Source organism: Aotus nancymaae, unplaced genomic scaffold (assembly GCF_030222135.1).
Source record: "Aotus nancymaae isolate 86718 unplaced genomic scaffold, 86718_ANA_hifiasm-v0.15.2.pri h1tg000057l, whole genome shotgun sequence".
Lineage (NCBI taxonomy): Eukaryota > Metazoa > Chordata > Mammalia > Primates > Aotidae > Aotus > Aotus nancymaae.
Window position 1 is genome coordinate 59,953,967 of NW_026988471.1, and position 24,817 is coordinate 59,978,783.

General features: G+C 36.4%; 1 protein-coding gene across 4 annotated transcripts in view; it reads right to left on the bottom strand.

Annotated features, from left to right (window-relative positions):
* USP34 (ubiquitin specific peptidase 34) overlaps positions 1 to 24,817 on the bottom strand; it is a 292,847-nt gene that overhangs the window by 17,911 nt on the left and 250,119 nt on the right. For 3 of the 4 annotated variants that reach the window (XM_064364157.1, XM_064364159.1, XM_064364158.1), the window contains 13 exons: positions 23,362 to 23,513; positions 19,585 to 19,633; positions 19,397 to 19,501; positions 18,962 to 19,006; positions 17,862 to 17,966; positions 16,374 to 16,521; positions 9,911 to 10,545; positions 7,956 to 8,113; positions 4,928 to 5,006; positions 2,866 to 2,992; positions 1,979 to 2,086; positions 529 to 633; positions 288 to 412 (listed from right to left, as the gene is read on the bottom strand). In XM_064364157.1, coding sequence (XP_064220227.1) covers positions 288 to 412; positions 529 to 633; positions 1,979 to 2,086; positions 2,866 to 2,992; positions 4,928 to 5,006; positions 7,956 to 8,113; positions 9,911 to 10,545; positions 16,374 to 16,521; positions 17,862 to 17,966; positions 18,962 to 19,006; positions 19,397 to 19,501; positions 19,585 to 19,633; positions 23,362 to 23,513 — 1,941 coding nt within the window. The remainder of the gene's footprint in view (positions 1 to 287; positions 413 to 528; positions 634 to 1,978; positions 2,087 to 2,865; positions 2,993 to 4,927; positions 5,007 to 7,955; positions 8,114 to 9,910; positions 10,546 to 16,373; positions 16,522 to 17,861; positions 17,967 to 18,961; positions 19,007 to 19,396; positions 19,502 to 19,584; positions 19,634 to 23,361; positions 23,514 to 24,817) is intronic. The other variant, XM_064364160.1, reaches the window with a different exon arrangement.

A 24,817-nucleotide genomic window follows, 5' to 3' on the forward strand; every position in this document is an offset into this window, starting at 1 on the left:
CAAATTTAGATATATGACCCAGTTATAATTTAGCCTAGTGATAAATACTAAGACTCACTATTAGGGTAATTTTTGAGGGGAAAAAAAACTTACTACTTGTGCTTATTGTTGATTTTGCGAATGTTAAACCAACATTTCAGAGCACTAAAAGGAAAAGTCCAAATGAATCTAATCTTAGGATCCACAAAATTGGTCACTCAAGTCTAACCTACTCATAACTGCCAGGGGGAAAATTTCAAATTACTTTGTATTATAGCAACACGGATTTTCCTGGCACCCCAACATACCTTACTGGTTTCCACCATTGTGGGCAAGAGGCACATATTGAGTTCAGGGCGCGGAGGCCGAATATTGCTTTTCCCTCCTATTAGCTTGATATTTTCTCGACAAGGGAAATAAGGTCCAAGAGACACTAAGATATTAAAAGTGTACAGTAAGAATAAATGGAAAAAATAAATCTCCATGCTTCAGTGTGCAGAACGATTAAATGTGAACCATATTTAAGTATTGTGCTAGACAAATACGTACTTGGTATATTACTGTGATGGTAAGTACAATGGTTGTGTTGTAGAAAGGGAACCAGAGTATGAAGAAAATCATGGGGACTCAAAAGTACAAGTTCCTTGAGAACATCTGAAAATAAAAACAAAATTTGGGTAGCAAAAAATTAGAGTTATATCTACTTGCTACTTTCAATCTCACAAATCCCGTAATTGGTTGCCTCACTGCAACCAGTTTAATGAGTCTAAAACTTAGCTCCTGACACCAGTAGAAATTCTGTCTGATGCTCAATCAAGTCTGGATCAGCAGAGTTACTAACTACAATAGGGCATCATTTAAAAGTTTAAGACACTATTTATTGGTATTTATTTAACTGTGAAATACTTTCTGGCAAGTAGAGTGTGTGGTTTTTTTTTTTTTTTGAATTCCTGGACTCAACTGGTCCTCCTGCCTCAGCCTCCCAAGTAGCTGGAACTACAGACATGCACCACCACAACCAGCCAATTTTTTTGTTTTTGTAGAGATGAGGTCTTGCTATGTTGTGCAGGCTGGTCTTGAACTCCTGGACTTGAGGGATCTTCCTGCCTAGACCTCCCGAATTACATGGATTACAGGCATGAGCCAGCCCAGATTATTTAATGTACATTGATTATGTGTCTCATAAATTCAACTAAAACAGCTTAGAAGAAACCTAAGGTTTAAAGTTCTTTTGCTCTGAGGAATAATCCTTAATCTACTTTTAATGTTTTACGATGCTGACTGGACTGATTCTCATTCTCCAATCACACAAAAAGGAATAAAGCTCATGATGACAGGCTATAGGCAGTTTCTGGTGATCACAGTTTACTGCTTTATGCGCCCTTCCCCTCTTGCTAGAGAAGTAATTATAAGGAACATCAAGATGAGCTGCTTATACATGACAGCCAGTTTTCCACGCTATTTGAGAAAGTGTAAAACAGTTATGGTCTCTAAAGAAGCTTCTAAGGTAGTAAAAAAAAAAAAAAAAAACTACAAATTTAAAATGGGTGTCTTTTAAAAGCCACCGATTATTTCACTATAAATATGCAATCAATAAACGATGCAATACTCAGAGCCTAAGAACAGCTACTGAGAAGTATCTTTAGGCAAAAGAACTCACAGTGAAATAAGTACTCTTATCCTTTACAATGTCAGTTCTAACTTGTAAACATTTATGATTAAACCTTGCTTTACATAGGATCACAAGATTTTAGAGCTGTAGGAAGCTAGAGATGAACTAAGGTTGGAGAGACCATATATATTAAGTAATCTGTCTATTATCAATGTGGGTAATTATGAGCCAGTTAAGAAATTTTAATTTTCTTAGGACCTGCTAGCTAATGTTACACATAAAAAGCACAAATATGTTTCAAACACTACAGGCCTAATATTACAGAAAAATTCACAACAATGTTCTTCCACTAGGTTTTTACACAGGCAAATTTTTCAAGTAACTTACCTATACAGGCATTTCTAAGTTCTGGAGGACTATAGGAATTAAGAAGAGTTAACAGTTTATGGGCGAATTCAATTCGCTCCTGCCACTGGATTAATGCTTGTTTCACATCTGCAAACATAAAAGCACACATAAATATGCTATCTGATATCAAACTTCCTCACAAATGTTTTCTATTGTAAACTATAAAATACTGATACTAGAGATTTAAATAAATTACAAAAACATCTTTGTGACAGCTAAGTCATTCTTTTCTTTTCTTTTCTTTTAAAGACGGGGTTTCACCATGTTGGTCAGGCTGGTCTTGAACTCCTGACGTCAGGTGATCCACCCACCTTGGCCTCCAAAGTGCTTGGATTACAGGCGTGAGCCACCACGCCTGGCCTAAGTCATTATTTTCATGAGATGATTACTACTACTGTTAAACCTGCTAGATTTCTTAAACAACATATTTCAGTGATAATATGTCCGACTTTCTAAAAATGTATGTAAAGTTCAGAGTTCACATTATCTTTTAGGGACATGAGAGAGGTATGTTTTATAGTTCTCTCTCTTGAAACTGCAAATGATACAATCTAAGCCAAGGAAGTTTCCAGCTGGAGAATCTTTACAAAGTGCCCCCCTTGTTACTGTGTTTGGAAATGTTTTCCAATCTCTGAAATCTTGGTACCTGCTTGCCTAGTTTTCAGACAGGTACAAAAAATATAGAAGAACCTTCCAGCTTTACATTAGGAGTTCATGACAAACATTATCTGATGGTTAGCTAACTTCAGCCTCTTCTTCTGTGCATAAACTAAGATAAAAACAATTTCTCTGCGGCATTGTGATTTTAAAACCTTCTCTCTTTAAAAGTAGCACTAACAAAAAATAAGAAGTAGGAATGACCAAACCTTTTCTCTGAAGATAAGGGCGTGTAGACTTCAAAACCGACAGAAATATTGACAGAAGTTCTACTAAATCTCCAGTCACATGGCAAGCTGTAGCTTCATGATACATCATGTGCAAAGTGTTGAAAGACTACAAATGATTTGAAAAAATTGAAAACTTAATTTCATGTTTACTTATTGAGCCACAAAATGATAGTACTCATCCTCTATGATAGATGTTTTCAGACTCAGACTGTACACACGTGTGCCAAGCAAATGTATCCACTTTCTAACCTAAAGTTAAATTCTCTCATTCAGCTCTTTTAAACACTCTTTACCTTCAGAGCTCTGCTATTTTGTGTATATATTCTAGTCTGAAGAAATAGTTTAATTACATTTTTTAAAAAAGCACTTGCTCTAAGATTGGAAGTCTTAGAAATTACAAAGCAACAGGACACAACAGAAGATTAGGGAGAATAGGCAACTGCTTTAACTAACTTTCCAGGGCCTCTGTCCAAAGACAATAGTGAAGTGAATGTCAGCCATACACAAAAGAGTGGGCCTGAAAGAGGTAAAAAGAGCTGCAAAAGGTAAGAATTCATTTCCTTTATACTGGGTTGTTAAATCTTTTAATTCCTTTAACTGTATTAGTAGCGTAATTAAGCCTTTAGTTTTTTTGTTTTTCCTATTTTACTATAAAGCATCCTTCAAATCCTCTTCAATCAGTTCACTGTAGCTTACACACTATATTACCCACAGTTAAAAGATTAAAATTCTAAGCCCAGAACCTGTAGCAGTACCTAATATGAACAATGTAAAGAATTTAACCTGTAAGGATAGGAGCCATGTATGTCTTGTTCACTGCTGTGTCCTCAGTGCCTAGCACAGCACTTGGCACAGAGGTACATATTTAAACACCTTTTCCATTAAAAATATTTTTTCTAAAAACACAACTAAAGCAGCATAAACATCTGTTGCATTTTAAATTATGAAATTCTTACTATTCCTCTTCACGTACCTTTTTTTAAGCTAAATGAATACTTAGTCTTCCTCAAACATCATCAGTATTTCTTTGCCTCAGTGCGTACTGTCATTTATCTAAGTGTCTTCCTCTTTACCTTTGCAAATCCACGTTCTTCAAAGTGCAAACCTGTTCTTCTCTTTTATTATCAATAACTGAGAAAACATCGTATCTTTGAATTCTTATGGTACTCTTGGAATGTTTATTAACTAGACTAAAGGACTCAATGTATCTCTGGTGACTTTGTAGCCATCTCATACTTGTGGATGTTCAAAACTTATAGGGAGCATAAATGGATGATTTTAACCCTGTAACAGTCCTTCTGGTTTCCTTTGAGGATGGTGTGAAAGGAAAATATATTGGGCCCCTTCAAGCTGGGAACCACTCAGGGTGAACACAACCATCGGTCTCTCACCTACCTGTGACTGGGAAACTCGGCAGGGGAAGGGAGGGGAGGGGAAGACCTTGCTTTGGGTTGTCTCCACCTTTCTGGACAGAGCTAATATACTTTTTACATGCAGACTGCTGTCTCATGTCTCCCTTAAATGTGTAAAATCAAGCTGTGTCCCGACCATCTTGGGCATATGTCATTAGGACTTCCTGAGACTGTGTCACAGGTGCGTCCTCAACCTTGGCAAAATAAACCTTCTAAATTAACTGAGACCTGTCTCAGATTTCCTGGGTTCACAATGGTAATCTATGTTTCTATGCAATGTCAAATAAGTAGGCTTTTGGGAAATTATGTGTGCCTCTAATTAAATCACATGTATTTCATTTCTGTCTGTATTCATTTCTGAACAAATGAACAGAAATAGTCTATTTCCAATGGTTGTTCTAAATAAAAAATGATGGGAAAAGTATGGAATTACTATGGAAAAGTAACAGCACCTTAAAAATTATGACCTAATTATTCTTGGAATATAAATTCACATTTACTGATCTATATAATTAAAACCCTGCCACCTGTAAAACAGTTTACCATAAACTCTAAATGTCTATAAAATAAGTCTTGGTGAGAACATTAAAATGAGATTAATCCACAGTAAAATGCAATCAAATATTTACCTCTGTCATTAGAATCAACCCTCGATTAAATACAACAAGAAGTCTGTCTTCATCAGATTCTAATAGTATTCTGAAGGCACTAAAAGAAAACATAAAGTCCGGTTTGAGAATTCTGAATAAGAACTAAACACTTAGGTGATAAAAAAAGAAACAAAACTATCATTTAAGCTCTCTGCTTTCCTACCTACAGAAAAGAGACTGCTACATCTGTTTCCTAGAAATGCAGCAAAAGGAAATAATATTTAATAAAAAAAAACTCTAAGAAAACATTATGTCTTTGGCTGGGCACGGTGGCTTTGCCTGTAATCACAGCAGTTTGGGAGGCTGAAGTAGGCGGATCACCTGAGGTCAGGAGTTTGAGACCAGCCTGGCTAACATGGTAAAACCCCCATCTTTATTAAAAATATATATAAAAAAAAAAATTAGCCAGGTAGTGGTGGGCACCTGTAATCCCAACTACTTGGGAGGCTGAGGCAGAAGAACTGCTTGAACCTGGGAGGCGGAGGTTGCAGTGAGCTGAGATAACACCATTGCACTCCAGCCTAGGCAACAAGAGCAAGATTTCGTCTCAACAACAAAAAAAATTATGTCTATTAATATCTAATCAACTCTTAATTATCTACAATGGCAGAAGATATGGGAATATTTTGAGTTTCCATATAAACAATCTTGATTTTTATAATGGGCTCATCTTCTAAATTATTAAGTTCTGGATAATCATAAAATTCACCCATATTATCTAAACACTCATCAACTGGTTATTGAGAAGAAAGAGTAACATGAAGAAAAAAAACAACTAAAAACGTGTCAGCCTTGAAAATAGTTTATGAAATACAGTTGTGTGCCACAAAATGAAATTTTGGTAAATGATGGACCACAAATACAATGGTGGTCCCATAAGATTATAATGGAGCTGATAAATTCTTATTAGCCTAGTGACTTCACAGTTATGGTAACATTGTAGCACAACATTATCCAGATGCTGGTATTAACAAACCTGTTGTGCTGCCTGTCTTAAAAAAGTACAGCACAATTATGTACAGTACATAATACTTGATAATGTTAATAAATGACTGTGTTACTGGTTTATGTATTTTTTTTTTTTTTTAAAGACAGGTCTCACTCTGTCGCCCAGGCTGAAGGTGTGGTCTTGGCTCTTTGCAACCTCCGCCTCCTGGGTTCAAGATTCTCCTGCCTCAGACTCCTGAGGAGGTGGGATTACAGGTGCCCTCCACCACGCCCGGCTAATTTTTTGGATTTTTAGTAGAGACAGGGTTTCACTATGTTGGCCAGGCTGGTCTCAAACTCCTGACCTTGTGATCCACCTGCCTTGACCTTCCCAAGTGCTGGGATTACAGGCATGAGTCACCACGCCTGGCCTGGCTTATGTATTTACTATATTATTTTACTACTTTTTTTTTTTAAATTAAATTTAAAACAGCCTTAGACAGTTCCTACAGGAGGTATTTCAGAAGAAGGCATAATTGTCAGAGGAGATGACAGCTCTAAGCTAGTTACTGCCTCTGAAGACCTCCCAAGTGGGACAAGATGTGGACATGGGAGACAGAGATACTAATGATCCCAACGACCCTGCACCCTGCATAGGCCTAGCCTAATTGTGTGTGTTTATGTCTTAGTTTTTTTTTTTTAAGATAGAGTCTTGCTCTGTCACCCAGGATGGAGTGCAGCGGTATGATCTTGGCTCACTGCAACCTCCACCTACCTCCCGGGTTCAAGCAATTCTCCTGCCTCAGCCTCCCAGGTAGCTGGGATTACAGGTGCCTGCCACCATGCCTGGCTAATTTTTGTATTTTTAGTAGAGACAGGGTTTCACCATCTTTGCAGGCTGATCTCAAACTCCTGACCTTGTGATCCACCTGCCTCCGCCTCCCAAAGTGCTGGGATTACAGGGCATGAGACACCACGCCCAGCCTATGTCTTAGTTTTTAACAAAAATGTTTTTAAGAAATCCTAGAAAAGTCATAGTTAATTTCATAGTTTACTAATGAAGATTCACATTTAAAAGCTTTCCAGGCTGGATGTGGTGGCTCATGCCTATAATCCCAGCACTTTGGGAGGCTGAGGTGGGCAGATCAAAAGATCGAGACCATCCTGGCCAACATGGTGAAACCCCATCTTCACTAAAAATAAAAAAATTATCTGGGTGTGGTGATGTGTGCCTGTAGTTCCAGTTACTTGGGAGGTTGAGGCAGGACAATCACTTCAACTCAGGAGGCAGACATTGCAGTGAGCTCAGATGGCGCCACTGCACTCCAGCCTGGGCAAGAAAGCAAGACTCCATCTCAAAAAAAAAAAAAAAAAAAAAAAAACTTTCCAAAGAAGACAACCTGAAATAACCTCATCTTAGATTGAGTAGCTTAAGATACTACAGTGAAATCTTCAGTAAAGTATCATTAAAAAGAAAATGTGCCTAATAAAGGACATCATTTCCAAGTCTTAGATGTAATATATAGAAGCATTTTAAGAAATTAGCCTGATCTTTATTTCTATAGGTAAGGGGAATTAAGGGTAATTTGTAGTAGTTCCTGTAACCATTCAATAACTTCTGTAGCTCTGAAAAATTAATTATAAAGATTATGTTTTATAATTTTGGCCAAGTCCTACAGATCAGAAAGCCAGACAGATAGATTTAGGCTAAATAGAAAGCAAAACATTAACAGACTCATCCAAAGGTGCAGAAAACTGTTTCTAGAGGCCTCTAGAACTGAACTATCAAGGCTGAGTTAAAATAAATTGCCACAGAGAAGACAATTCAAGCTTTAGGTGGAAGTCTGTACATTAAGGTTCCTTTCAACCCTAAAATTCTGATAAAACATACACAAATACAAATGAAAGCCAGACCAAAAACTGTGTAAACGTAGTTCATGAACCTTCAAATCGTAAGTTCTTCCAAAGTGGCTACATGCACAAATGCTTCCCTAACATAACTGATTTCTCACTTAACATCAAAAGGATGGTCTTCATTTCACTTGAAAAAACAAAACTAAACTAAAAAACATGTTTTTACCTTATTAAAGTAGTCCAGCAGGAGCGGCCATCTAAGCAACGTAAGTAACAACTTATGGTTGTTTTCTTGAACTGTTTAATATCTTCTAATTCTTCTTCTCTCATATCTGCCCTCTGAGCTATAAACAGCTGCATCAGGTTAAATAGTTCTTCTACTGCCTAAAAAAGCCAAATAAGCCATATGATCTTTTAACCCTATAGCACTTTAGAAGGTCAGTTTCTCATTTCTATGTTCATTAACCAACTCTTAAAATTATACAAATAAGCTAGATTACAGTACCATTCAGAAAGTTATAAAATTAGTAAATTCTATTTAAAAATGTTAGTATACACTAAAATTACTCAACAAGTCTTAAAATACAAGTTTAGAAAGAGTAAAAGCTATGTGAATGTAATTCATTTTTAGTCTTACTACTGCTCAAAGCACTACTTTTGTAACTTCAAATGTATACCCAGGGGCATGCCATATCATCTCCTACCCACTTTTTCTTTAATGAATGAGAAATCATCACTTTGCCACAAAGATTTTAAATGCCTAAATAACACTGAAATTAATACTGCATATGAGGTAATCCTTTGTTCCAACATTTAAAATGCTTTTCTAGACTGATGCTCAGTTCAAGTCCTTGATGAATTAAAAAGTAAAAACAAATATTTTAGTAAAGTCGCTAGCTGTGATTTTAATAGACTCATATGCACATGTCTGGAGAGAATTGCTCTTCTAACACATACCTGTCAATGAACTGAAACCCCCAAAGCAAAAAACTGACTTCAGTATCATTTTCACGAAAATTTCTAATAGATAAGGACATTCTACAATAAAAGACATTACATTTCACTGATGTCACAAGATTGTCATTTTGTAGTCTTATGGCATTGGTTTTGAATATCCTGGTACTTAATACACTCACTTGCTTTGCTGTATTGTAGGGATTCTAATTTTTTCTTTTCTTTTGGGACAGGGTCTTGCTTTGTTCTACAGGCTCAATGCAGCCTCAACCTCCTGGGCTCAAGTGATCCTCCCACCTTGGCCTCCCAAATAGCTGGGACAATAGGTGTGCACCACTACACCTGGCTAATTTTCCATTTTTTGTAGAGATGGAGTTTCGCCATGTTGTCCAGGCTGGTCTTGAACTCCTGGTCTCAAGCGATCCACCTGCCTCAGCCTCCCAAAGTGCTGAAATTACAGATGTGAGCTACTGTGCCCAGCCTGGGATTCTAATTTTCTCTGACTAGAAATTAGGTTATTTTTCCTAGGTGTGAGATTCTATACAACTCACTGCATCATCTAGAAAAGACAATTTGATCTATAAAGGATGGTCTAGTACAGTTTACAACAGAAAATAAGGGGCAACAGTGAAAAGCATTATCCAGGTTTGACAGCTTTACATCACATCTAGCAGGAAAAACTTAATGTAAAACCTACAAATAGTCTACAGAGAAAAAGGGACCCAATTTAAACTGCATATAGATGTATCTTGATTGATCTCTTAAGCACTTCATTTGTTTGTATGTAGCCTGAGAACAAATACTGGGGAATACTAGCTTTAGATATAAAATTGTCTAGCTCACAGTTTAGCATAGCATGTAGATCTTGATAACAAATAACTCATTTTTAAACAGTAAAGTACTCAATTCCTTAAGACTGTACCATAAAGTTGACTTTTTTTATTAGGCACACAAGAATACATTTACAAAACCACAAATTAAAAAACAGCTAAGTTTTCTAAAGACGAAACTTTTAACTTTATCCTAAGAAAAGTTATCCTCACAGTTATCAATTTTATAACAATATAGCATTTTATATATGTATTTAAGAAAACAAATATACATAAAGTTCTTAAGAAAGAATGGTGAGACTATTCTATATTCTGCCACCACTTCCCACAAGGGGAAAAACAGGTTATTTCCAATCTATTTGAGGATACAGATAAAAAGAGTATCAATTTTACTCACTCCAGGGTATTGGCTGGCATGTGGTGTAAGATTCTTAAAGGCCCACTGGATGTTCTGGTGAGAAGCCAGTTGTCGTGTGAACGCAGGAGACTGCTCACAGCAGAGCCTCAGAATGCCATAGTAGGCAGGCAGCATCCCACGGTTAAAAAGCACCACATCCTGATCATCATGGTCAGCAAGGATGTAATTGAAGGCAATGTTCTTGGTTACCACTGGGTTCTGAACAATAAGGCGGATATTCTCTGGACAGTCAGCACAGACATTGTACCAAAATGAAAGCAAAGCCTGTTTATTGTGATTTGTAGCTATTGCTGGCTCAGAAAGTTTAGGCTGGAAAAGGTTCCACAAATCCATGAAATATGTGGAAAACATCAGCTTCTCAGTTTTGGAAATTAAACAGTAAGTCATAAAGCTAAAATAGGGCACTAGCTTTGTAGTGCCATGAACAGCAGCATCAACATAAAGTTTGGCTCTTGAGAGCAAACCAAGGAGCACGTTGTAGACCTGATGTAGGACTACTGTTGTGTCTGGACTGAGAGGAAGGTCACGGGTTGGGATGTGCAAAGACCTTGTTGACCGGAACATCTGACGGAATGAATTGCTTGGTATAAGGGACACCAGAAGATAAGCTGCAGCTATAAAATGTAAAACAAAACTGTCAGATCTTTGTAAGATATAAAATAGACTGAATAGCAGTCATTAATCACAAAGCCACTGTTCCCTTTAATAATTAAAATAAAAATTAAGTGGCAAGAACATCTCTAATAATCTTTCTGCTTTCCCCTTGGCCCCACAAAAAGATCCCAAGGGGTGATAAAAATAGATACCTTCTATACTGTGTTATTTTTGAAGTGGCAATAATTTTTAAACCACTTTTCTTTAGCTTTCCCAAGATGCAGAATTTTCCCACTGTATCATTTATTTCTTCTCAGGAAGTAGTATGATTTAATAGAGAGAACCCAGCATTTGGAGTCAGAAAATGTACCAAAAGGTGCCTGACCAGGTCAAACCATTTAATGTTTTACAGTCTTAGTTTTCTTAATTGAAAAATGATGGTAAATTACTTTGCAATAACTTACAGATAACGGTAAAATATACTTAAGTTATAAAGACAGAGATATACATAAAAGTTCAATATATAAGATTACATATATGCTAATTATAGAACATTAACTTTGGAAAATCTTTAAAAGTTTTCTAAGGCTAACCTTACACCAAAGGAAAGAACTGGGTGTTAAACTGCAGACAGATAATATATACTTCAGTTATAAAGACAGAATGAGATATACATAAAAGTCCTATTTGATTACATACATGCTAATTAGAGAACTTTAGAAAATCTTTAAAAGTCTTTTAAGGCTAAATTTACACCCAAGGAAAGAATTGGGTGTTAAACTGTTATTAAGCCAATGTTACAATGCTGAGGGGTTAATGACTAACTAGTTGAGTTCACCTGTAAAAGCAGTTACTATCAACAAAGAATTAAATTAAGTGCTTTATAAACTTCTTATTTAATCCTCACAATCACTCTGGATGGAGGTAAAAGTGCTCTGGAAAATCTGAATCTTGGAGAAGCAAAGACCAAGGTCACACAGATAAAGAGGTGGAGCCTAGATTTTGCCTTGAGAAATGATGATGATAATGGTGAAACAATAATAGTAGTAACTATTAAGAATTATGAGCCTTTACTGAATGTACACTATTTGACATCATAACTTACGTGGTAGGCATTGCATTTATTATTCCCACTTTTACTCAGGCTTACAACAGTGGGACTATCTCAGCTTACACAGCTAGTGGCAGAGCTGAGATTCAAGTGTAGCCTGTCAAGAGTCACAGGCTAATGCTCCTAACAATATTCACTATGGAACCCCCTCAAGACTCTCTAATGGCTGAGTTTGGGTTCTTTTCAGCACAAGCATTAGTTGTCGCCCCCATTCTAACTATAATTTGATAATTTCCATTGTATTGTCAAAGCAAGTAAAGTTAGGGTTTCTAAAATTAATTTTAGTTTATTTTACAAATTTTTTCCAAATTAAACTTTGTGCATAATACTACATTTTCTAGATATTTCTTTACCCATATATTAGTCTGCTTAGATTTTTTTTAAGGCTCAGTTTGTTATATGTGTTCCTTTTTTCTTTTTTCGACGCAGTCTTGCACTGTTGCCCAGGCTGGAGTGCAGTGGCGCCGTCTTGGCTCACTGCAACCTCCACCGCCCAGGTTCAAGTGATTCTCCAGTCTCAGCCTCCCGAGTAGCTGGGACTACAGGCATGTGCCACCACACCTGGCTAATTTTTTGTATTTTTAGTTGAGATGGGGTTTCACCATGTTAGCCAGGATGGTCTCAATCTCTTGACCTCGTGATCTGCCCACATCAGCCTCCCAAAGTGCTGGAATTATAGGTGTGAGCCACTATGCCCAGACTATGTTATTTCAAATGCAAAAACCTGGCATGTAGGTATCATCCTGATCAATTTTTATACAAAACTGCAATCGAGAAAAGTAATTTATGATTTTAAAAAGTCATTTGGGCCAGGCTTGGTTGCTCACGCCTGTAATCCCAGCCCTTTGGGAGGCAGAGAAGGGTGGATCACAAGGTCCGGAGTTCAAGACCAGCCTGGCCAAGATGGTGAAACCCTGTCTCTACTAAAAACACAAAAATTAGCCAGGCATGGTGGCAGGAACCTGTAATCCCATCTACTTGGGAGGCTGAGGCAGATAATTGTTTGAACCAGGGAGACGGAGGTTGCAGTGAGCCAAGATTGTGCCACTGCACTCCAGCCTGGGTGATGGAGCGAGACTCTGTCTCAAAAAAAAAAGGGTCATTTGGCTGAGAGCAGTGGCTCATGCCTGTAATCCCAGCACTTTGGGAGGCCAAGGTAGGCAGATCATCTGAGGTCAGGAGTTCAAGACCAGCCTGGCCAAAATGGTGAAACCCCATCTCTCCTAAGAATATAAAAATTATCTGGGCAAGGTGGCAAGGTGGTGGGTACCTGTAATCCCAGCTACTCAGGAGGCTGAGGCAGGAAAATAGCTTGAACCCGGGAGGTAGAGGTTGCAGTGAGCTGAGATTGCAGCACTATACCCCAGCCTGGGCAATGGAGCAAGACTCCATCTCAAAAAAAAAAAAAAAAAAGTCATTCAGTTTGAGTTATATACTTTCACCTCAACATTTCATGGGGACAATTTTTTGGACACATCATAAGGTTGGAAAAAACTCTACTAAGACCACACCTACCACTAAGATTCTACAATTAAAATTTCACTTTGCTTTATCACACACCTAACTACCTCTTCTTTTCCTATAAAAGCTACCTGCTTTTAAATAAAAGAAAGTTCTCCTACAGAAAAAAAAAAACACAACTTTTAAATTATGTTTATCTTTAAGAAAAGTTAGGAGGGTTAATTTGGAAGAACAGGGCATCCTGCCATTTTGTTACCTGCCTTCTTATAACTTAAGAGTCCCTGGGTCTAGGTGTATACTAAGTCTACTTCCATGTCTATATGGCAACTCTAAGATACTGATGTCTCAATTTTTCTTCTTTTCTCTATATTAAAAGTTCTCATTTATTTTGTTGTATTTAGAAGTATTTCTATGAAGCTTTTCTTTTATACATGTTATTTTAATTCTTATTCTAAGTTATACTATTTCTATTCAAATATTTAGACTCTTACCAAGTTACAGCAGAAGCACTTTTTCATACTACTTTATAGTCTTCACTACTATAATTTAAAAATGATGCATTATAACAATGTTTCCTAACTGAATAGTTTTAAATTTTTCACTACTATAAATCACGCTGTTGGGCATCCATATACTTACACTAGAATCCCTGAAATAGTATTACTGAGATTAAAAGGGCATATCATTTTTTTTTCATTTTTTTTTTTTTTGGCATACCATTTTTAAGAATCTTGGTAAACATCTGTTAAATTACCTTTCATAATGGTAGTATTAAACAATGTCACTGCAATGTACAAGGATTCCATTTTCTCAGCACAATCATCAGTGTTAGGTGTAACACCTGGCTAAAAAACATTTTTGGGGGTTCAGCATAGTATTTTTTGGTTGGTTTTATGGTCAAGGGTCAAGACATGAATGCCGACCAACACACGTGTCTTTGTAAGAGCACAAAGCTCTCAGACAGTTTTTGACTACTTGCTCTTACAAAGAGCCTATTAAGGTGAGATTAACTAAACTTACAGGAAAAAAAAAAAATGGTCCATGAGCAGAGTGCCCTTGTCAATCCATGTGTTCACTCCACTGAAAGGTGTTTCTCTCAAATAAACCTTTTATTTAAAAATAAGAACAATTTTGATACACGCCCCCAACCTAGTTTTCCCCATTGTTAACATTATTATGATGGTACATTTGTTGTGACTAAGAAATCAACACAAGTACATTACTACTAACCAAACTCTCCACTTTAGATTTCACTTGTTTTGTCCTAATGTCCTTTTTTTGTTCCAGGATCTCAGCTAGTATACATTACATTTAGTCATGTCTCCTTAACTTCCTCTTGGCTGTGACAGTTTTGTAGACTTTCCTTGTTTCTAATGACCTTTATAATTTCAAGGAATACTGGTCAGGTATTTCACAGAATGCCCCTCAATTTGAGTTTGTCTGATGTGTCATGGTTAGATCCAGGTTATAGCTTTTTGGACGGAAAACCTTAAGTGATAAAGTACCCTTTGTCATCATACCTTATCAAGGGGGTACACACTATCAACCTCACTGATCAGTGATGTTATTAACATCAATCACCTGGCTGAGCTGTATCTGTAAAGTTTCTTCACTGTAAAGTTACTTCCCCCACATCCCACACTACACTCCTTGGAAGAAAGTCACCAAGTTCATACTTAAGGAGGGAGGAATTAAGCTCCACCTCCTGGGGACATGTGTACATAAATTATATGGAATTCTTTTGTATGGGAAATTTGTTTCTTCTCCATTTATTTATTAAATCATTTATTTCTACTAAATATGGACTCATGGATATTTATTTTATCTTTGAGGTTATAAGCCAGTGCTAGTGCTACGTAATTTATTTTGTCACTCAAATTGTTCCAGCTTTGGCCACTGGGAGTTCTTTGAGGTTAGCTCTGTGTTTCTTTGACATACCCCCACCATTCTGATTTTTGAGTACTTTAACTTTCTGGCACTGTAAGATATTCCACATTCATCTTGTATATTCTCTGCCCCAGCCCTAAAATCAGTGATTTCTCCTAGGAGCTGTGAATTCTTTCACTGGAGAATGGTATTCACAACTCAACATCTGGGCCAGGCATGGTGGCTCACCCCTGTAATCCCAGCACTTTGGGAGGCCAAGGCAAGCAGATCACTTGAGGTCAGAAGTTCAAGACCAGCCTGGCCAACAGGATGAAACTCTATCTCTACCAAAAATACAAAAATCAGCCGAGTGTGGTGGTCCACACCTGTAAGCTCAGTTACTCGGGAGGCTGAGGTGAGAGAATTGCTTGAACCCAACAGGCAGAGGTTGGGTTCCACCATTTCACTACAGCCTGGGCAACAGAGCAAGACTCGATCTCAAAAAAAAAAAAAAAAAGAATCCAACATCTGGGTACCAGATGTGTTGATACTGGAGTATCACTGTAGGACCTTCTCAGTAGATAGAAAACGTTTATAATAATTACAAGAAATTTAAAAATTACTTTATTTTCATTTCTTTGAACTATCAAAATAACATTTTCTATGTTTATTTACAAGCAATTTTCTATTTTGTGAAATATTTTTGATATTTGTCTACCTGTCTCAGTTCTTTTTTACTGGTTCGTGTATGACTAAAAGTGTTTATATATAACTCTCATAATTTCAGCAAATATTTTCAATCAGCTTTTTTTTTTTTTTAAGAGATGGAGTTTTGCTCGTTACCCAGGCTGGAGGGCAATGGCACGATCTCGGCTCACCACAACCTTTACCTCCCAGGTTCATGCAATTCTCCCGCCTCAGCCTCCCAAGTAGCTGGGATTACAGGCATGCGCCACCACACCTGGCTAATTTTTTTTTGTATTTTTCGTAGAGACAGGGTTTCTCAAGATGTTGGTCAGGCTGGTCTCAAACTCCTGACCTCAGGTGATCCACCCACCTCAGCCTCCCAAAGTGTTGGGATTACAGATGTGAGCCACCGTGCCTGGCTGCTTATGTCTTTATTATCATCTTATCCTTGACCTTCTCAAAAGTTAAAGACAGGATTTTCTAACCTTTCAGTCCCTTCATTAATGCTGATCATACCTTCTAATTCTTATCAAGCAAGGAAACAAAAATTATAGTAGTGACGATGTTACCCAAGAAATAACATGGTTTCCTAACCTTAAACAAACAAACAAAAAATCTCCAAGAATTTTGTATTATACAACAATGTGCATATTGTAGTTGCCTAAAAACAAAACAAAACTTTGCACAATAAATGGTTTATCAAATTCTGAATAGTTGACTTACAAGTCCTCACTCTAGGATAATTGTGAGCCAGAAGAAACCGCTCAACCCAGTTTTCCATATTCTGTAGGACCCAGCTGTGTGCCAGTTTATTTCGGGGTGTCTGCACTGCCAACCAATCTAGACACTGAGAAGGATTGTATTCAATCACCTACAAATAACATCACAAGAAGAGGATATAAGGCCAACTGAATGAGCAATTACTTTTTTAGTTACTTTCTGTATATGCTATTAGACACTTAAAGCTAAAGTACTTTTTTGACAATTAGAGCTTAAAAAGGTTTTATCCTATTTTTTTCCTTTTTTTTTTTGAGACAGAGTCTCACTCTATTGCCAGGCTGGAATGCAGTGGTGTGATCTCAGCTCACTGTAACCTTCGCCTCCTGGGTTCAAGTGATTCTCCTGCCTCCAGCCTCCTGAGTAGCTGGGACTTCAGGCGTGCGCCACCACACCCAGCTAATTTTTGTTTTTAGTAGAGACAGTGTTTCACCATGTTGGCCAGGATGTTTTGATCTCCTGATCTCGTGATCCTCCTACCTTAGCCTCTCAAAGTGCTGGGATTACAGGTGTGAGCCACCGCACCCAGCCTATTATTTCCCATTTTTAAAGCTACTTACTTTTATCAACAGGAAATGTTCAGAAAAATGTGTCACTGGTTTACAAAATAAATTTTAAAAAACCAAATACCAGAAGACAAATATGATGACTCCGTGACTTCTAGGTCTTGCTAAATTTGGAAATTTATTTCAAAGTACTTTTAATTCTCTAAGGTTTCTCATCTTTACTTTTCTAATTACATGCCCAACCTGGTACTAAGTGAGAATGCGAGAAGCTCGCTGTACTGCTGTGGAGAGTTCTTTGATAAGAAAGGTAAATCGTAGGAATCTAGAGTAGAGGCTAGCAAACTATGGCCAGCAGGTCAAGTTCTGTGGGTGCCTGATTTGTTGTTTTATTGAAACACACCCATACCCACTCATTTCTTGTCCATGGTTGCTTATATTCTACCACAGCAAAGTTAACTAGTTTCAACAGAGACTGTATGGTACACAAAGTCTAAAATATTTGCTATCTGACCATGTAGGGAAAAGTTTGCTGTCCCCTGGTCTTGAGCTTTTCCAATACTCAAACAAGTAGAAATTTTGTGACCTCAGCAGTAGCTCTGGAAGAAAGAAGGTGGTTGGTGCTTCCTCTACCATTTCTGTCAATTCTTAAAAACACTTGGTTTGTATTTCTAGGAATTCTAGTTGCTTTATGGAACTTTGGAGAGTAGAAGAATGAAACCTTAAAATTGGCTAAAGCTGTCTATGACTTTACAAGAATGTCTTTAATACAACTAGATTAGCTAAGAACTCTTCTTCCCTAAACCTGTGACTTACTGAAACCATCTTGGGGTACCCAGTAAGAAACTGGTACTTAAAATGGTAGTGACGATATTATAAAAATAAAATCCTCAGGAAAATAAACACTGAAAACACTTATTACAAGACTTACCTCCCATATCCTCTGCAGAATATAAGATGCAAAGGGAGGCATTCCTGGAGGTCCACCAGCAAACTCCATTAGCATAGTCAACAACTTAAAGAAAGGATTGGCTGCCTGTAAAACATATACATGACTGTGCGTTTAGATTAATATAAACCCATCTCTTTCAGCAGAAAAGAAGTATATATTCTACTAAACATTACATTTAAATGTGTGCTAGGGGAGCAAGAGCTCAATCAATACTTCTGCATGTGAACTACCATAAAGCAGCAGCAAGGGGATACAAAGTCAACTGGGAACCACATGAGACAGATTTTTCCAGATGTCAAGTGTATTTCAGAAAAGATAAAAATATTTTCTAAATTGACAAACACTGTAAATATTTATGATGCAAGTCTTGAAATATGTATATATTGTAGAATGGCGAAATCAAGCTAATCACATATGCATTACCTCACACACTTATTTTTCGTCAGAACACTTAAAATCTACTCAATGATTTTCAAGTATAATTAACCATAATCACATTGTACAATAGATTTCTTAAAGAACTTATTCATAAAAATTTATGTCCTTTGAACAACATGTCCCCAACCCCAAAAATAAATTTTGTTAATAAGACAACTATGTTCTACTGAAAAATTTAGATTAAAAGTTTCCTACAGCAACCTGAGGGGCAATTTATATTAATGTTTGACAGCAATTGTTAAAATAGCTGTAACATTTTCATTTTGCAAAAATACTTTTATATAACGCTATATTCTATTTTCTATATATTTTTCCACACATGCTAAGTCCTGGCTGGTCTACCTTTTCTTTGGGCATAATTATGATATATGCTCCAAATCAAACAACTTTTAAGCCTGGCATTCAGGTGGTACTCTGATATATTGAGTTTATACACATATTTACATTTAGTTGGGAAAATTATATTTGTAATAAGACATAATTAGGTAGTTCATTTTATTCACATTATACATTTAAAAATAGCTTATTATGTTACAGGAGAAACCCTGATAAATTTTTTCTCGAGAACAATTAGGCTCATTTTAAAGATTAGCAGTAGTCAAAATTGTTTTAAAAATGTAAATTAACAAATGTTTACATACCTCAGGAGTCAACTTTGCAATTGATGTGAAAAGCATAGATACAATCTAAAACAGAAAGAGGAGGATTTCAGGATATTCTTGTTTTGTTTTTGAGACAGGGTCTCGCGGTCACCCAGCTGGGATGCAGTGGTGGAATCACAGCTCACTGCAGCCTTGACTTCTCGGGTTTAAGCGATCCTCCTGCCTCAACCTTTCAGTAGCTGGGACTACAGACATGTGCCACTATACCCAGCTAGTTTTTTCTATTTTGTGTAGAGAGGGGTCCTCACTATGCTGCTTAGGCTGGTCTCAAACTCCTAGGCTCAAACAATCCTCCCACCTTGGCCTCCCAAAGTGCTGGGATTACAGGCATGATGAGCCACCGTACCTAGCCAAATTTCAGGATACTGTTTTAAAAATTTCCAAAAACCTTTAAGACTGTTCCTTAGCACTTACATGTTCTGCAAGTCGATTATTGTATCGACACAGGCTGAAAATCAGATTACAAGTTTGTCTTATATTGATGCCATCACGAATATGTTGAAACAAGAAGGGAAATCCCTGTCAAAAGCAAAAGTTGTTCATTTAAGAACTGTTACTATTTTTGTGATGATCAAATTGTCTAATATTAGAGAATGTACTACCTTTCCTCCTGTTAATGCTGCCATGTCAGTCTGTGATAATGTCAAATGCCTGAAAGAAAATATTAGTGGAAATAAGTTTTTCTTCCTTCTGTATTACTTTACAGTGATTTACATCATAACATGTATCAAAAATTGTTGATTCAATTATAAGTGTACTAAGCTGCCATCATAAAATGATTTTTTTTGTTAGCTACACTTGCTTGCTAAATGTCTTTTATGCATTCTTTAAACATTCCAGGATTGGTAAACAGAAGCCCAAATGTACTTTACTGTCATTTAGTTAACTTAATATTTTAGTACATAAAACAGTAGGATGGGTCTTATTTTACTTACTTTTTTTTTTGACATGAGACCCTTCAAAACCAAACGGACCTTCTAGAAATTAGGATTTCATCTCCCAGTTTAAAATTACTGTGTTTCTTCCTTTTTTTTTTTCTTTCCTCCTTTTTAGAGATGGAGTCTACTTCTGTTGCCCAGGCAGGAGTGCAGTGATGTGATCACAGCTCACTACAGCCTCGAATTACTGGGCTTAGGGGATCCTCCTGTGTAACCGGGATTCAGACACAAGCCACTACACCTGGATTGCACACTTCTTTTGTAACTTATAAAATTTTCAGCTATATTAAAAAATAGAATAGGGCAAGTATTCCACCACTCAGCTTCAGATTTACCAAAATCATAGCCAGTCTTATTTCATTTGTACCCACGTCCACTCAATATGAATTATTCTGAAGCAAACTCCAGGTATTTTATCATTTAATCCATAAATCATAGTATCTTTAACATAAATGTTTCAAAAACATAACCATAGTACCATTATTCATGACTAAATAAATACTTCCATACTATCATACAATATCCATTGTACAAATTTCTTGAAGTTTCTAAAAATATTTTTTAAATAATTAATTTGTTTGAATCAGAATTCAAATGAAGTCCTTTGCCATAATTAGTTGAAATGTCTCTTAAATATTTCAACCTATTGGTTTCCCCACCAGCTTTGTGTTTTCAATTTATCTGTTGAAGGTCATTTGTCCTGTAGTTTTTCTCACATTTATATTTTACTGATTGTATCCTTATGGTGCTGTCTTAATATGTTACTCTGTCTTATAAACTGGTAGTCAGATCCAGACTTCATGAGACCTAGGTGTGGCTTTTTAATTAATACTATCTTGTAGGAGGCACACAATCAAGGCTTAGTCTTTTTGTAAGGTTTTTTGTCAATGATGATAATTGCCTAGATTATTTCATCTAGGGTTCCAAAATAGTGATATTCTAACTCCAATTGTCCTGGCTAATTAATTAGCTTGAATACATGTAAGACCACAAACTTCCCCTCAATCACCATTTGGCTGCCATGAAGTACACTTGCAAGTAGAATAAATGCTTGATAATGTTTTTTATTATTTATCAGTTTCAAAAATAATGATTTGATTTCCTAGTATACTCCAAAAGTTGCTAATAAACTAAAAAATTTTTCTTTTTAGGTATTATTATGAACTCAGGTATTTAAACATCTTTGATGTGATTCACAGTCCACTGCAGTTATTACCGATGCTCAAAGCTGTCCAATCTATGACCAGTAGAAACCTCCATAAGTTGGCTCTTGAGTTTCTTTAACATGACCTCAGTAGTCTTAGACTGCCTCCTTGCTTTCCAAAATGATAAGACATTGCAGGCTTCTTATTCATTTCTTTCTCAAGAACTGACACTGGTCGTTTTTCCAGGGAACCCTAATTCTTTTAGTGGGAAATGAAACCTAGAGACTATACCCTAGATGCCAATGGTATTCATTGATTCTGGGTTGTACAGGGTTTCCAGGTCTTTTCAGGAAACAGTGGTAGGTAAAACATTTTCTGTAATGGATTTTCTGTTTGCAAAATATACCATAAACTGCTACTGATATTTTCCAATTCAAATTTAGTTTTAAATAAATTATGCAAAGCCCTACAATTTAATATTTTTATCTTCTTTTGCTGAAAATCTTGCTTTCCAATGGCATTAACAGTTACTTACTTGCTTCATCCTGTAATATACATTAATACTTTCAGAATAATACTTTTATTACAAACAATATAATTACAAAAAACAGTTTAAGATAATTTTGCAATTTTTTTGTCCATATATATCCCACTAGAAATACACCTATTTAACATTATAGTTAGGTTCATTTATTTCACTGTGCTTTTGATTTTGAGAGATTACTTCGTATTCACTTATTTATAATTACACATTTACAGGTTCCAAAGTTAAATTTGTCAAGAATCTATACCTGTCCCCTCCACCCTGTTTTTCTTCCTCTATCCACTGGAAACCATTAAAAAAAAAGTTCTTGATTTATAGTCAATTCTTGTATTTGTGGTAGTTGTGTTCTATAAAGTGCGGCAAATACTTAATTAGCAAATACCAAATTATTGCTACTAGGGAAAATAGAGAATGAAGTTGCTGTGAGCCTCTGGTAATATTTCTGTCAACCAATCAATACATTTAACTTTCTTTTATGAGTGTTTCTGTTAAAAGATACCTTATTTAACATATATTGTTGATTCATTAACATTTAATTCACTGCCAACAGTATTAAAATTCATATGAATGAAACTTAGATTAGCACATATATTTTCCCTATAAGGCACATCACAGCCTTCTTGAGCTTAAGAACACTAGAGAGCACTTCAGCACTACACTTGAGGGCAATTTTATTTCTTTATTTATTTTTACAGATGGATCTTGCTGTATTTCCCAAGCTGGACTGCTATGGCTATTCACAGGTGCCAAAGTGGTACACTGCAGCCTCAAACTCCTGGCCTCAAGCCACCCACCTCATCCTCTAAAGTAGTTGGGACTACAGGCACACGCCACCACACCTGGCCGAGCGCCATTTTAAACAGTAACATCACCAACAAAAAGCATAAATATATGAAAAATTTTCACAGCACACACTGTGAAAAGTACATTTGTTTACAATATGAAAACTGAAACAAAAAGGCAGATTGTTGTCTTGTTTGACCTTACCTAGAAAGGCATGTCAGGCAACTAGTTTTTTGTCATTCCGTATACACACGTCTGTGAATGACTGCAAAAGCTGCCCGAGTGCCAATTTTGGCATTACAAATGCATTTTAGCAAGCAGGCGAATTTGCAAATAGGAAATCCACAAATAACAAGGTTCAGTTGTGTACACACACACACACACACACTCTCTCTCTCTCCTCTCTCTGTGTCATCATAGCATTCCCTTATAAAGTAGGATACCATATACACTTTTCTCCACCTTTTTAAACTGAGTAACATATCCTAAAGATTTCTCTGTGGTAATACAGATAAATTCCACATTTCCTTTTTCAGCTATAGAGTACTCTTTTGAACGGATGCTGTTTTTTCAACTAGTTCCCTTTTGTCTTTTTGCTATTAGAAGCATGGTTTCAATAAATAAATTTGCATATACATCTTTCTGTATTCTGGGCACAGATTCCTAGAAATGAAGTTGCTAAGTTAAAGAATGAATCCACGCTCTATTTTGCTAGATATTTTACTGTATATATTTTCAATGACTATTTCTAACATGACTCAGAGATAAAGTAAAAGTTTGGTAGAAAGGACTGAAATTCTCATGTCACAAGAGTTGATGAATAGTAGTATTATTTAAAAAGAATTATATAATAAAAACTAGTAACAATTATATAATTAAACATATAAAATAAAAAGCTAGTGGTAAACAATTATTTAAAAATAATAAAATCAAACATGCTTTAAACATTTTAAATTTGAAACATTTCACCTTTCTGATCGAGATTGTTCAACCAAAAGAGCAACTAAAGCTATCATCTTTTCAAGGGCAGCTGGCCTGTATTTTTCTTCTGCCAGAGAGAGGATATCTTCTTCCTCCTCCTCTTCTTCCCCTTCTTCCTCTGATAACACTTCAACTTGAGGCTAAGTTGGAATAGAATTCAATATTGATATGGTGGTGGTTTTAATATCACGTTGAGAACAAATGACTTGTTTTATATAACTACTCAATGCAGATGCTGGCAGGAGCTCGTAACATGAAAAACAATTGCACAAAGATCTAACCTTAACATAAAACACTCTAAACGACATTCAGGACAATCTTAGATTAAATTGGAAGAACTATAAAGAGTAACAATTCTCAGCCGGGCATGGTGGCCCACACCTGTAATCCCAGCACTTTGGGAGGGCAAGGCGGGTGGAGCACTTGAGGTCAGGAGTTCGAGACCAGCCTGGCCAACATGGCGAAACCCTGTTTGTACTAAAAATACAAAAATTAGCCAGGCGTGGTGGTACGTGCCTATAATCCCAGCTACTTGGGAGGCTGAGGCAGGAGAACCACTTGAACCTGGGAGGCAGAGGTTGCAGTGAGCCAGGATTGCGCCACTGCACTCCAGCCTGGGTGACAGAGCAAGATTCCGACTCAAAAAAAAAAAAAATCTCAACACTATTTACCTTACCTATAAATCCTTGAATAATTTTTTCTTATAAGCAAGATCCTTGGAAGATAAATCAGGATAAAAAAATTACAAGTATGATAAAACAGTATTTTCTAATAAAAATGCCAGATATACATAAGAAAAAAATTCTTATTTACAGTTTCCTGATAATCCAAACAGTGGGTATTTCAAAGAGACATTCACTTGGGCTTTTAAATGCAAGAGACTCAAAAGATTTTATGATCTGATAAAGCAAAAGAAAAGTAGTTGAAGCAGGGAGCCATATAGGCTGGAATTAGAGAATACTAGTATATATTCTGTGAAGCATTACAAAACAGCGTTTAAGAGTTTTAGCTCAGTAGTCTGACCAAGGATCAAAGCTAAACTCATTGTGATCTAAAACAAGTTAACTTCTCTAAGTCTCAAGTGTCTCATCTGTTAAATGGAGATATAAAAAGTACTTGTCTCTTACGGTTAAGAAAAGGATTAAGTAAGAGTGCAAGCAGGTCATACAACGCAATGCAGTTGTCATGGACAATATAAAATTCATGTAATACTTTAACATTATTAATAGACCAGTGAGTTAAATTTTGGAAAGACTCTCATAAACTTAATAGCAAAGAGCTTAAAAATGTGAGCACCAAAATGTTCACAAAAACAATACATTCTTGGTAAGATCCCCAAGTAGGTGACCACTTTGCCTAAGTTTATTTGCTTTGTTCTAGGACCTTACCAATGAACTTCATTACCTAGTTGTTTCTTCTCTTGCTATATCCATTAAAATTAGAT